The 14,722-nt window shown below is 39.0% G+C and overlaps 1 protein-coding gene across 1 annotated transcript; it reads left to right on the top strand.

The window, feature by feature from the left end:
- The first annotated feature begins 13,376 nt into the window (after window positions 1-13,376).
- LOC100359193 (olfactory receptor 4C15-like) lies at window positions 13,377-14,312 on the top strand. Its single transcript, XM_002709114.2, has one exon. It carries the CDS (start codon window positions 13,377-13,379, stop codon window positions 14,310-14,312), a length of 936 nt encoding a protein of 311 aa, XP_002709160.1.
- The last annotated feature ends 410 nt before the right edge of the window (window positions 14,313-14,722 follow it).

Below are 14,722 nucleotides of genomic sequence, written 5' to 3'. Positions count from 1 at the left end.
AGAGAGAGAGAGAGAGAGAGAGAGAGAGAGTTTTCCATCTGCTGGTTCACTTCCCAAGTGGCCACAATAGCCAGGGCTGGGCCAAGCTGAAGCCAGTAGCCAGGACCTTCTTCCAGGCCTCCCATGTGGGTGAAGGGGACCAAGTACTATGACCATCCTATGCTGCTTTCTCAGGCTCATTATCAAGGAGCCAAACCAGAAGTAGAGCAGCCATGACTTGAACTAGTGCCCATATGGGATGCTGGTATCCAGTTTACCCTGCTATGGTGGAATGATAGGTCCCCTTTATTTAATTTTAAAACATGCAAAATGAGGAGTTTTGCAGGGAGACTGACATGGAACCCAGACTCCATGTTTGAGATACTTTCAACCAAGGGCTGGAGTCCCCATGTGAGTTTTAGCTTTATAGGGTACTGATGTCTATGAGGAAATGTAGTCATCCATGAGAGGAGTCTGACAGAAACAGCATGTGCAGCCCTTCCAGGTACTCTCTGATCCCACACTTGAGGATCTACTCTATCCTTTATTTCAGCAGGAATATAATTCAGATTCGAGTCTGCCTCAGTGCTTGTTAACAAATAACTTAAACTTAGGAGAATTTAGAAGCAGTTAACCTGAGAGAAGAACCCAGGAATGTGAATCTCTTACAAGTAAAGGAGTTGAATATTCAGACATTACCAGGAACTGGCATGAGACAAAACATCTTTTATTTGACAAACTAGGGGCAAAGTAAGTTTTTTAGAATTAAACCTTCAGCTCCCATAATAATATAACTTTTTGATGATAAGTGTCTTGCATAAAGTTAGTACCCAGTGACCCCTGTGCCAATTTAAGAAATTAACACTCTCTTGGAGCGGTGCTGTGGTGTAGTCAGCTAAGCCTCTGCCTGTAGTGCCAGCATCCCATATGGGCATGAGTTAATGTCCAGGCTGCTCCTCTTCTGATCCAGCTTTCTGCTATGGCCTGAGAAAGCAACAGAGGACTGATGCAAGTGCTTGGGCCTCTGCATCCATATGGGAGACCCAGAAGAAGCTGCTGGATCTTGGCTTCAGATCGGCTCAGCTTCAGCCATTACAGCCATTTGGGGAGTGAACCAATGGATGAAGACCTTTCTCTGTGTCTCTCTCTGTCTGTAACTACCTCTCAAAAATAAATAAATCTTTAAAAAATTAATACTCTCTTCTGTGACACTGATAATCATCTGGGCCCTTGACACCAGATGCTTGGGCTGTGGAAGCCTCCTGAGCCCTCAGGCCCAGCCTTTAGATGAAGTCATGAGGAAAAGATGGGAGTTGTACCTCTAAGCATAGCCCTTGGCAGAAAGACCTGGGCCATGCTCCCCACCCTTTTGATGAGGTAGGGGTATATACCCAATGGGATACACAAACAGGGTGGGGTCCTAGGATGTGCCTTGGTCTTGGATGTGACAGGTGCATCCTGGGAAGGTGAGCATATCAAACCAACAATTAAAGAGACAGCACTATTTTATGGGTGTACAAGAATTCCACCTTACCTGAACTTCAACTACATAGTTACACAATATCAAGACCATATCACAGGTCTATTCCAAACTTGGAAAAACCTTTCCCTGACACTCAGGTAAAACCAAAACCCTTTCTCAAGGACTAGCATCCATTATATGACTGCCAAGTTTTCTCTATGAATTCTTCCCTTAAAATGATTCCTTGAATATTCTTCCAGATACTGCAGACCCTTTCTGTTCTGCTCACCACCCAAGCATGCTTTTGCTGTAAGGCCTTATGAAGCTTTTCCCTCTGTCTGGAACGCTGTTACCTAGTCAGATACATAACTAACTCATTTTATATTCATTTACATGAAGCGATGAAGTTTTCTTTTTTTTTAACTTTTATTTAGTAGATTTAGTACAGTTTATGGATTACAATGGCTCCCCCCCCCCCCCACAACTTCCCTCCCACCCGCAACCCTCCCATTTCCGGCTCCCTTTCCCATTCCATTCACTTCAAGATTCATTTTCAATTATCTTTATATACAGAAGATCAATTTAGTATATATTAAGTAAAGATCTCATCAGTTTGCCCCCACACAGAACACAAAGTGCAAAATATTGTTTGAGCACTAGTCATATCATTAATTCACATTGAACTACACATTAAGGACAGAGATCCTACATGAGGAGTAGGTGCACAGTGACTCCTGTTGTTGACTTAACAAATTGACACTCTTGTTTAAGGCGTCAACAATCTCCCCAGGCTCTAGTCATGAGTTGCCAAGGCCATGCAAGCCCCCTGAGCTCGTCAACTTTGATCTTATTTCGACAAGGCCATAGTCCAAGTGGAAGTTCTCTTTATCTTCCCTTTGAAGATAAACTAGAGGTCTGCCTGTGTTTGGATAGCATCCATGGTTATAAACAGGAGGAATGGGCATTTATCCTAGAGGTAAGACACCCGTGTTCAACTCCTGGACCTAGCTGTTCACCTCAACTGCTTGCCAGTGTAGACCTTGGGAGGCACTTGTAGTAATTCTAGTAATTGGGTTCTTGGCACTCATGTGGGAAACCTGGATTGAGATCCTGGATCCTGGTATCAGCTCCAGCTCAGCACTTGTGTTCAAAGGCATTTGGAGAGTGAACTAGTACATAGAAGATTTCTCTATCTCTCTCGAATAAAACAATTTTATAAATATGAGAATTGATGGATGACTACATCTTTTGGATATCAGGACACACCTGAAAGCTCTGGCTTCTAACACATTTTATAATAGTATGAGTAATAAATAATTGTTCAGAAATTGAGCAACATCTCCTTGGAAACTCACTATAAATTTTACAATTTGTAAAAGATGAACTTAGAACTTTAAATACATTGAAAAAACATACTACTGGATAACTACTGGAAGATGAAATTGCTCTTGTACAACCCATTTGTTCCATCTCTTTGGGTGTTTCCTTCCATCTTAATCTTTTCTGATTTTAATTTTGAAAACTCTTTTTTATTATTTTTATTTATTTATTTTTGACAGGCAGAGTGGACAGTGAGAGAGAGAGACAGAGAGAAAGGTCTTCCCTTTCTGTTGGTTCACCCCTCAATGGCCACTGCTGCTGGCGTACCGCGCTGATCGGCAGCCAGGAGCCAGGTGCTTCTCCTGGTCTCCCATGCGGGTGCAGGGCCCAAGGACTTGGGCCATCCTCCACTGCACTCCCGGGCCACAGCAGAGAGCTGGCCTGGAAGAGGGGCAACCGGGACAGAATCTGGCACCCCAAATGGGACTAGAACCCAGGGTGCCTGTGAGCAGGTGAAGGATTAGCCTATTGAGCCTCGGTGCTGGCCAAAAACTAATTTTTTTAACTACTGTGCAAAGTAATGTCTCTTATATTATTTGGTATCAACCATCTCCACAATCCTACTTCCATGCGCCCATTCTCTTCCTTGTAAGCTTTGGATATTTTTTGTAGCCTTGAGTTTATTCAGGAATTTAATACACAGATGTTAGTGTTAGTGTTATGTACTGAATGTGGAGTTTACAGGTGAGATATTTGGGAAGTTATTACCTTTAATAGTCATTAGGGTGGGGTCCCATGATTAATTCTGATGACTTTAGAAGGAGAGGGCCAAGGACACATAGTCATAGAAGGCCTTTGCCAGATGAGGTACTAGACCTTGAGTCTACAGAATTATAAGTCAGAATAAGCCTCTTTGGGGCTGATGTTGCGGAGCAGCAGGTTAAGCTATCACTTGCATTGTCAGTGTCCTATATTGGCATGCTGACTCCACTTCTGATCTGGTTTCCTGTTAATGTGCCTGGGGAAGTAGCAGATGATGGCACAAGTACTTGGGCCCATGTCATACACGGGAGACCCAGATGGAATTTCTTGTCTCCTGGCTTTGGCCTGTCCAAGTCTTAGCAATTCTGGCCACATCAGGGAGTGAACCAATAGAAGGAAAATTCTCTCTCTCTCTCTCCATTTTGGGGATGAGCCAGACAGTGGATGGAATATCCCTCTTCTTCTACCTCTCTCCTTGCTTGTCACTCTGTTTTTCAAATAAGCAAATAAATGTTTTAAAAAGGAAGAAGAATCTTTAAACATACACACACACACATATATAAAGTCAGTCCGTCTCATGCATATAGGAAGAAAAAGCTGATAGTTACTCTAACAAGAATAAATAATAAAATATTAAACAAAACAAGGCATAGATCAAATTAGAAGGCATTAACTGTGGTTGAAGCATGAAACAGGGTTCTAGAATGAATCACTGAAGTTTTGTTGCTGAGTAACACTTTTAGATATCATTATGATGAGGAATGAACTTCACGTCAGCTGATTATTCTTCATCAGAATGTATACCTAGAATTTCTTTTCTTTAAAGGATTATTTGTTTATATATTTGAGAGTGAGATTTTACAGTGAGAGGGAGAAACAGAGAGAAAGATCTTCCATCCATTGGTTCACTCCCCAAATGGCTGCAATGGCCAGAGCTTGGCCAATCTGAAGCCAGGAGCCAGGAGCCAGGAGCCAGGAGCCAGGAGCCAGGAGCTTCTTCTCGGAAGAGGAGCAGCCAGGACCAGAACCAGTGTCCATACGGATGATGGCGCCACAGGCAGAGGATTAACCTACTGCGCCACAAAGCTGGCCCCTAGAATTCCAATGAAAAGGAAATAAATACTTCTCCTGTAATCCTATAGAAAGATGGTGACTCGAGCTTTGGATATTCTGAAGAATCATACCAATTATGCATTTTACTGTAGGGTATGAACAGATACGGAATACATAGGAAGTCATATTAGTGGCCTATAAAGCAACAAATTATTTGAAATTGTCTTTCTTTGAAAAGACCTGATGAGGTCGGTGCCGCAGCTCACTAGGCTAAACTTCCGCCTTGCGGCGCCAGCAAACCGGGTTCTAGTCCTGGTCAGGGTGCCGGATTCTGTCCCGGTTGCCCCTCTTCCAGGCTAGCTCTCTGCTGTGGTCAGGGAGTGCAGTGGAGGATGGCCCAAGTACTTGGGCCCTGCACCCCATGGGAGACCAGGAGAAGTACCTGGCTCCTGCCTTCTGATCGGCGGGGTGCGCCAGCCGCAGCGTGCGGGCCGCGGCGGCCATTGGAGGGTGAACCAACGGCCAAGGAAGACCTTCTGTCTCTCTCTCACTGATGTCCACTCTGCCTGTCAAAAAAATAAAATAAAATAAATAAAAAATAAAGAAAAGACCTGATGAACCAAGTCTAAGCTTTCCCTCAGTCTTAGTCTCAATGCTATGTTCAATAACAAACCTGCTCGGTAAACTTTTCAAATAAAATGAAAAGAGAAATCTTGCTTTTGTCTCTTAAGATTGTACCTTTATATTTAAACTCATGAGTTTCAAAATTAGTTTCTGAGATAAAAAAATTTTATATTGACATTGTGCCTATTTACACATAAGTTGCTATTCTTTAATAGACACTCTTTGAATTCTAGTTACAAATATCACACATTTTCCTCATGGACTAATGCTGTCCTGTCCCAGAACTCAGCTTAGCTTGCACTTATTTCATACACAGATATTCTGCCCAAATTCTGCAAAAAACACCCTATTCCACCATGGGATAGCTGGTGTTCTGTTCCTGAATTTAGAGGGAAATGAAAGCCTTTTCAAATATAAACCAAACAGAAAAAGCCCTAATTGTTCAGGGATGTAAAAGTTTTAGAAACACTTGAGCAAGTCAAGCCACGCAATGTTACGCATGGGCAGTGGCACTGCTGGGGAATCTCCAAACTCTGTGGGGAACTGTAGAGGTTCCTGACCTCTTAGGGACACCTGTTTAAATTCCAGTTGAAAGCCAAGTGGGGAAAGGTTGTTTCTTCTTTTTTCTTTCCTGGGACCATGTTGAAGACAGAGCTTGGGAAGCCAGGGTAACTTCTCCTTTGTCTCTTCCTCTCTGTTTCAGATGTGGAACAGGAATTGGGAACTTTCAGATTTAGGTCAGCCAGCAAATCAGCTCCTCTTTATAGAAGTTAGGAAATTTCCATCCCTGGAATTTGCAAGGAAAATACATTGTGAGATTCATAATCCATATTTGAGCATTTTCAGATAGTGTTTTAAATGGTGAGAAGGCACTTCAAAGTGTGGTTATTTCTTTAGGCATGAATTTGTTGTTAATAATGACATAAACAAGTTACATAAACTTTCTAGCTTTTAGATTCTTCATTTTCAGTGAGGATCACATTACCAAGTTTAAATGAAGTGAAAACAAATAAAATAATACCTGTGGTCCTATATGATGACACTTGATGCAATTAAATGCCAACAAACAACCTCTTATTAGTTAAGTGAAAATCTTTTTCTCAGATGAGATGGTATTACTTTAATTTTAATACAGTTAGACCTATCTTCAGATTTTTCATGCTCAAGTTGAATATGAATAACCATGAGATGCAGCAAGTGCATAGCATAATTTTTATTTTCTAATAGTATATTATTTGCTCTATATAAGTATATTCTTTTGTACCATTTATCGTCTAATACTTTCCCATTGTGATATATCAGGCTTACACAAAATTTCCTGAGACTGCATAAACAACATTAGTGTAGAAGCATGATAAATTCAAGTGCTACTGTACTTTTTATAGTTATTTGTAAAGCATTGACTATGTCCACAGCAATAAACTAAAAGGCATAGGGAAGAAAGAAAAAATACAAGTCACAGAGTTAATTCATTTTATTCAAGGTATGTCCACAGAATTTTCGCTAAGTTTATTTTTTTATGCATACCATTATGTTCTTGACTCAAAATTGTTCAGAGAAATGTAAATGAATGAAACTATAGACTGCTTTGGTGTTTGCTCCTATACTTGCTCTATAATTTAATCTATATCATTGATACAACAAAAACAACACCAGCAAAGAGGATTCTGGCATCCACCAAAGACACCAGTGAACATACAGAAAGTCAACTCTTTTTACAAATTCCAGAAACAGAGTCTTAAGGTTGGGACCTTCAGGGAAATCAGCAGAGCATCTTTAAGGTGAGGCAACAGAATCTGAAAGCTGAACAGAACACAATTTCCAGGTAGTTGAGGATAGGAAAATGGTTAGCCGGACAGATAAGAAATAAAAGTATTATTGCTGGATAAAAATCCTTGATCTAAAATGATGGGTTTAGGGAATTTACAGGAAGGGCGATTCCAAATAGGATTTTTAATAGTTTAAAATTGTGTTTTTTTTTTTTTTTGTATATTTGCTACAATTGTGCAAATGAATTATCTTCACACTTCACAACCTTTCTCTGAACTTTTTGGTTTATAGAAAATACTGCATTGTGGGTTAAAATGTATGTTTCATTTTATTATTTTTAACGTCTTTTAAATTATTTTAACAGATTCACTATAGTTTATAGGTGCAATCTTAAGAATGTAATGAGATTGCCGCCTTCCTCTCCTTCTCTCCCTTCCAGCCTACTTTTCCAAATTTTTTTTTAGGTTTTGAAATAATATCTTTTAAATTTACATTACAGCAAGAAGGCTTAATGTTTCACCAAGTCAGAAGTTTAACAAGTTAAAAGCAAAAACCTCCTAGTTCCGTGGGAGTATAGACAATAGCTATAAACAATAATTGAATGGAAAAAACATATTTCACTAGTATACAGTAAATTTTAAAATAATCACTGATCATTAAAACTATGGTAGTATAACATTCTTAACCAATGATTTGACAAAGGTATAAAACAAAGTTTTACAAAAGTATATTTTTAGCAATACTGACACACACAGGAATTTCTTTTTTTTGTGTGCTTTTTATTTCTTTTTGTTTTGTTTTGTTTTTAATTTTAGCTCCTGCATATAAAGGAGAACATGCAGTATTTGTCTTTCTGTGTCTGGCTTATTTCATTCAACATGATGTTCATTTTAAATATTGCGATTGTAAGGGGATCTATATTCCAAATAAAAGGGTTATCTTATTTTACAAGGTCTTTTGATTAACATACAATTCTTGTTACCATTATGGCTCCACCCATTCTACCGTGGAATAGACATCGTTACCCTTGTTCAATCTGCTTGCCTCAATGAGAGTCAAATAGATGGTTCTTAGGATGTGTTTCGCAAAGGGTTTTTTTTTTTTTTTAAGATTTATTTATTCACTTGAGAGGCAGAGTTACAGACAGAGAGAAGGAAACAGAGAGAGAGAGTCTTCCATCAGCTGACTCACTCCCCAAATGGCCAAATGGCTGTAAAGCTGAGCCAATCCGAAGCCAGGATTCAAGAGCTTCTTCTAGGTCTCTCACACAGTGCAGGATCCCAAGCACTTGGGTTGTCTTCCATTGCGTTCCCAAGCCATCAGCAGAGACCTGGATTGGAAGTGAAGCAGCTGGGACTCCAACCACCATCCATTTGGGCTTCCAGCACTGCAGGCAGATGCTTCACCTTCTACGTCACAGTGCCAGCCCCACAAAGGATAATTTTTTAAAAAAGGATATAAAACATTAATGTCAGTGGTTTGTTTTTTTTTTTTTAACTTCTTCATGCTTTGCGCTATCTAACAAGTACTAAACTAAGTTCATGCAGATTAAGTTTTTAAACACAGGTATGGGATGGACTATGTGGTATTTATATTCCCATGTCTGGCTTATTTCACTTTTATAAGGATCTCCTGTTTCATTCATTTTTGTGGGAAATGTAAGGATTTTATCCATTCTGTGGCTGAATAATGTTTCATTGTGTGTGTATTTTCTTTCTTCCTTCATCAGTCAGTGGACATCTAGGTTAATTTCACATCTTAATTATTGTAAGTAGTGTTGTACTGAACACTCAGCTCACTCAGCTACATAAACTCTGCCTAAAAATGCTGATTTCAATATTCTATAACATTTCAAAATCATATTTTTCAAAACACATCTTATGACTTATTTGATGCTATGAATCAGGCAGTTGAACAAGCATTACTCTATTTATAATAGAAGTGAGAGAGTCATATTGGTTTGTTCATTGACAGAGTTATTAGATGATGAAGCTGTGATCTCTAACTTGTTGGTGTCTGAAATTGAACAATTCATTTTATTTTTAATTAATTATATTTGGAATAGTAAATTAGAAGAAAATATTGCTAGGATAGATTAGAGAGTGCCTTCATACTGCTTATTTTAGGTTTCCTCAATATTCCTCAATATTTTACATTGCCATGGATATACATGTTAGTATTATGAAATGATCATGGATAGATTATTGTTAACTAAACAGCATATTTTATTAATGTTTTACTAAATATTTCTTGTTTTAGGATTCAGTACTATATCAAGGGACTTCATGTTGTGCAATTACCTTTTTAATAATTGAAAGTCATCAATTGTTTGATCATAAATCATGAGGACACTATAGTCACTCTCCACTCTCAAATATTTAACATGAATTTGGGAAATTTCTTTTATTTGAAAAATAAAGCATTGGTTTATTTATATCTAATGAGTATTTTAATTATAAATTGTAGTGTTCTGAGAACACATCAGAGAAAAGAAGTGTGGAGAGATAAGAATTATTTAATTATCAGATTAATATAAAGCTTTTTTTCTTTTCATTTCCCACCCAATTTAGCTGTCAATACCTGTGAAGCTACCTGAAATGGAAGCAGATACATGTGAGTCTGAGAGCCATGATAATTTACTTAGGGATTTCACTTTTCATTTCTAAGAAATAAAAGAGATAAGTGAAAATATTTGCCAGCTTTTGTTGACATAAAGCAGGAGCGAGAGTAAAACACCATCATGTCTGCTCTGTGCCAGTGGCCCAGGGAGCTTCTCCTCCCTGCTCATGGCCAGTCTTCCCCTGTGCCTCTTGCTGTGTCAGTATTTCTATGAGCATATGCTATCTGATCCCACAGGAACCCAACATAGATAATCTTTTTTAAAAAAAGATTTACTTATTTATTGAAAGTCAGAGAGAGGGGAAGACAAAGAGTTAGAGATCTTCCATCTGCTGGTTTACTCTTCAGATGGCCGCAACAGCCAGGGCTGAGCCAGGAGCTTCTTTCGGGTTTCGCATCTGAGTGGCAGGGGCTCAAGTGCTTGGACAATCTTCTGCTGCTTTTTCCATACCAATAGCCTGGAACTGGATCAGACATGGAGCAGCGGGATTCAAAAACGGTGCCTATATGGGATGCAGGCGTTGTAAGCAGTGGCTTTGCCTGTTATACAGCAACACTGGCCCCAAGGTAATCTTATTACAGCTACTTAAGGAAGCACAAACTGAGCCTTTCAGAGTTGTAAGTTTTCTATGATCTGTCTCATGCCACAGAGTGTGTAGAAGAGTCTGGACTTTTTAATTCAGGTGAGCATGAATCTATATACGATGTTCTTATACATTTCACTTCTTTCTCTTTTTTTGATTTGGCTCTAGGCTAAGCTGACCACTGCTGGATCATATCTTGGTTGGCGTTCTTTGTAATAAATGGTTGACTTACCCAATGACTTTATAAAACTTTTGATTATTTTGTTTTCTCAGAGATAGCTTAGAAGTGCATATGGGCTCATACTGCAGACACTGGTTAAGAGCGAACATCAGAACAGAATGGAAATGGTTGGTTTATACTTTGACAAAGGATGGATTTTACTTGGATATAAGTGTACACAATATATATATTTGTTAGTTTTATTAAGAGTTGAAATAGTTTCTCTTAACTCTGACAATCATAAAATGAGCTTATTTTTCATTCTTAAGATAAAGCCCACTTTTTATTCACAATATTTAACAAACTTTTATTCACATGTATGTATATATAGATATTCACACACACACACACACACACACACACATGCACACAGGGTTGGTGCTATGGTAGTTGAGTCCCTGCCATACACGTTGGACACCTGCTTGAAGTCCTTAGCTCCTGGCTTCAGCCTAGCTCAGTCTGGGATTTGGTTGGCATTTCAAGAGTGAACCAGCAGATAGAAATGTCTCTCCCTATCTCATTGTCACTCTGTCTTTCAAATTAGAAAAATAATTAAATAAAAGATGAATTTATTTTGGTGCAAAACTTTTATAAATCCTTGCATAGTTTGTTCATAATACGTGGTTTTTAAAAAATATTTATTTATTTATTTGAAAGGCAGAGTTAACAGAGAACAGAGGCAAAGAGAGAGAGAGAAAGAGAGAGATGTCTTCCATCCGCTGGTTCACTCCCCAGATGGCCTCAATGGCCGGAGGTATTCCGATCTGAAGCCAGAAGCCAAGAGCTTCCTTTGGGTCTCCTATGCAGGTGCAGGGCCCCAAGGAATTGGGCCATCTTCCACTGCTTTCCCAGGCGATAGCAGAGAGCTGGATTGGAAATGGAGCAGCTGGGACTCGAACTGGTGCCCATATGGGATGCCAGCATGCAGGCAGCAGATTTACCTGCTATGCCACAGTGCTGGCCCCCATAATATATATTTCTCTAACGCTTTTTAAAGTCCCAGTGTGTGGGGGTTGGTGCTCTGGTGTAGCGGGTTGAAACCCTGGCTTGCAGTTCTGGCATCCTATGTGGAAGACCTGTATCTCTCTCTCTCTCTCTCTCTCTCTCTCTCTCTCTCTCTGTAACTCTTTCTTCCAAATAAATAAAAATAAATCTTTTTTTTAAAAAAGTGCCAGTGTGTGTATATATATATGTGTACATACACATATACAGATGAGAAGTAATTATCTGAATGACTCCTGGAAAATCTTTGGCTGGCGACAGGTTTTCAAGTGAGTAAATAGTACCCCCACCAACATTTGGTAAGCTTCCTTTATCATGAACAATATTTTTAAATCTTCAAATTTGATCCTCATCATAATCCTTGGAGATGAGCAGGAATATTATCCATGACAATCTCTGCTTTATACTACATCAAGTTCATTTGTCATTGTGGTTTGTTCTTGATCACATGGTGCTACATTATATAAATAATAGGCAAATAATAAATCCTCCAATCTCTGGCTTATGTCCAACCTGTTGCTTCCCTCCCTTTTATTTTGAAAACATTTTTATTTATTTATTTGAGAGGTAGAATTACAGACAATGAGGAGAGACAGAGAGAAAAGTCTTCTATCCACTGGCTCACTCCCCAGATGGCTGCGAAGGTGTGAGCTGCACTGATCAGAAGCCAGGAGCTTTTTCTGGGCCTCCCACATGGGTGCAGGAGCCCAAGTGCCTAGGCCATCCTCTACTGCTTTCCCAGGCCATTGCAGAGAGGAGCTGGATTGGAAGAGAAGTAGCCAGGACTAGAACTGGCGCTCATATTGGATGCTGGCACCGTGGGCGGAAGCTTAACCTACAGTGCTACAGCGTTAACCACTTCCTCCCTTTCTTAGGTGGTTATTGCCAACTTGCATATTGATGTAGAAGGGCCACCACCTTCTGAACCTACACCATTTTCTCTGTTTCCTTCATCAGGTGCTTCATGCATTCATGACCACCAAAGGAGTCTGAGTCTTTAACCTTCCCCAGTGGATGGGGATTGCAGAAAGGCCATCCATGCTCTGAAGTTACTCTGGTGAAGCAAAACCCTACTCCTGTCCCTGTGGGCTTAGTGGGAGGACCTGGGTGTTGGAGCCAGAGACTGATAAAATCCTAGATCAAATGTGTATTGTTTGATTAAACTTAATCTGTTTAAGAGTGAGTTTCAACCAATACAACAGGGGTAATAAGACAAAACAATTTACTGGGCAGTAGGTCCTGAACAATTGCTTTCCTATCATTATTTTCTTTTGCCACCATTTCAGCACTCTAAGATAGGCATTGTTATCTTTATGTTCTCATCTTAAAATTATGATGGTGAATATTTATTATATATTAATTATGGAATACAGCAGTTTTCCATAGATTTTTCTGTTTTATCAAGAATGAGTTAAATCACTTAAAAATGCAAATCAGTTTAGTAATTTAATGAAATATTTACAGAATAGCTACTATTTTGAATTCCCTTTTGAATACATGTAATTTCTTCTATTTGTAGATATTGCAGTCTTCTGATCAGTAATCACATTCTCTTTAACCTATCCAATATTGTACTAAGGAAAGCCAGCTATTATATATTAGAGTCCAAACATCCTTAAAAATGTCGAATGTGCTCAGATATCTACTCCTGGAAGCTGTCAGAATGACAGCTGACATTGATATTTAAAATTATTTGGCATATTTATCACATGTGCCTGCTTCTGGTCCTCCATATAGAACTCTAGCTATTTCAGATTATTAGATAATTGATCTCTACCTTAATTCTGCTTGACCTCCCACGAATTTTTGTGTGTGTGTGTGTGTTCAGTGGAATAGAAGCCCACAAGATAAATTTGTACATTTGTGCAGGAACTTATTGATGACATAATACTACAAACTGGTGTGATGTAAAATTTTATTTACCACAATTGCAGATCTGCATGATCACTGTGGTAGTTCTCAACTATTTTTTTTTTAAATCATGGAAAACCAAAGTTTTGTTACTGAGTTTGTATTCCTGGGGCTTTCCCAGAATCCAGATATTCAGAAAATAATATTTGTAGTATTCTTGTTGGTCTACATTGTGACTATTGGGAGCAACATGCTAATTGTAGTGAGTATCAGCAGCAGCCCTGCACTGTGGGGCTCCCCCATGTACTTCTTCTTGGCTTTCCTGTCTTTCCTGGATGCCTGCTTCTCCACTGCCATGGCCCCAAAGATGATTGTGGACTCCCTCTATGAGAGGAAAACCATCTCCTTTGAAGGCTGCATGACCCAGCTCTTTGCCGAACATTTCTTTGGTGGCGTGGAAGTGATCGTCCTCACGGCCATGGCCTATGACCGCTATGTGGCCATTTGTAAGCCCTTGCACTACTCTTCTATCATGAACTGGAGGCTCTGCGGCATTCTGATCGGGGTGGCTTGGACAGGGGGATTCTTGCATTCCATCATCCAAATCCTTTTCACTCTCCAGCTTCCCTTTTGTGGTCCCAATGTCATTGATCATTTCCTATGTGACCTGTACCCATTACTGAAGCTTGCCTGCACTGATACTCACATCTTTGGCTTTTTGGTGGTTGCTAACAGTGGACTTATCTGCATTATAATCTTCTCTTTGTTGCTCGTGTCCTATAGCATTATCTTGTTTTCTCTAAGAAACTATAGTTCTGAAGGAAGACGGAAAGCTCTGTCCACCTGTGCATCTCACGTCACTGTTGTGGTTTTGTTCTTTGTCCCATGTATATTTATATATGCAAGACCTCCATCTGCTTTCTCCTTTGACAAAATGATTTCAATATTTTACACCACTGTAACCCCATTACTCAACCCTTTGATCTACACTTTTAGGAATAAGGAAGTGAAAAATGCAATGATGAAATTATGGAACAGATTGGTGGTAGTTTCTGATGAAAAATAAAATAGTAAATGTTCAAAATATATAATGTTTATAGTACAGAAACAAAATATCTTTGATAAATACTTTAGGGGAGGTGTATTTTCTGGAAAGAGGTAAATAATGTAAAAAAATTAATGTGTGAGTCAGAAAATGTGGTTTTCACTTGGAAATCACAACTGAACTCTGAATTGTCAACTTTGAATCCTCATAGATTAATTCAAGAGAATTGAATGTTTTTTTAATTTAGACCCTTGTAATTTAAAAAGCAATGTCATGGCAAACTACCTATCACACTGCTTTCAATTCACAACACTCTGCAAAAAATGTTGTTGTTTTTCAACATAATTTCATGAGGGAAAACTCAACAAATTAGGTATAGAAGTAATGTATCCCAAAATAATTAATGCTATAAATAAGCAACCAACAGCCAG

Source organism: Oryctolagus cuniculus, chromosome 1 (assembly GCF_964237555.1).
Source record: "Oryctolagus cuniculus chromosome 1, mOryCun1.1, whole genome shotgun sequence".
Taxonomy (NCBI): domain Eukaryota; kingdom Metazoa; phylum Chordata; class Mammalia; order Lagomorpha; family Leporidae; genus Oryctolagus; species Oryctolagus cuniculus.
The sequence above is the reverse complement of the archived record's forward strand: the minus strand, read 5'-3'. Positions and strand labels throughout refer to the sequence as shown.

Coding starts and splice junctions, on each gene's coding strand:
- LOC100359193 (XM_002709114.2), top strand. CDS start 13,377: ATGGAAAACCAAAGTTTTGTTACTGAGTTTGTATTCCTGGGGCTTTCC.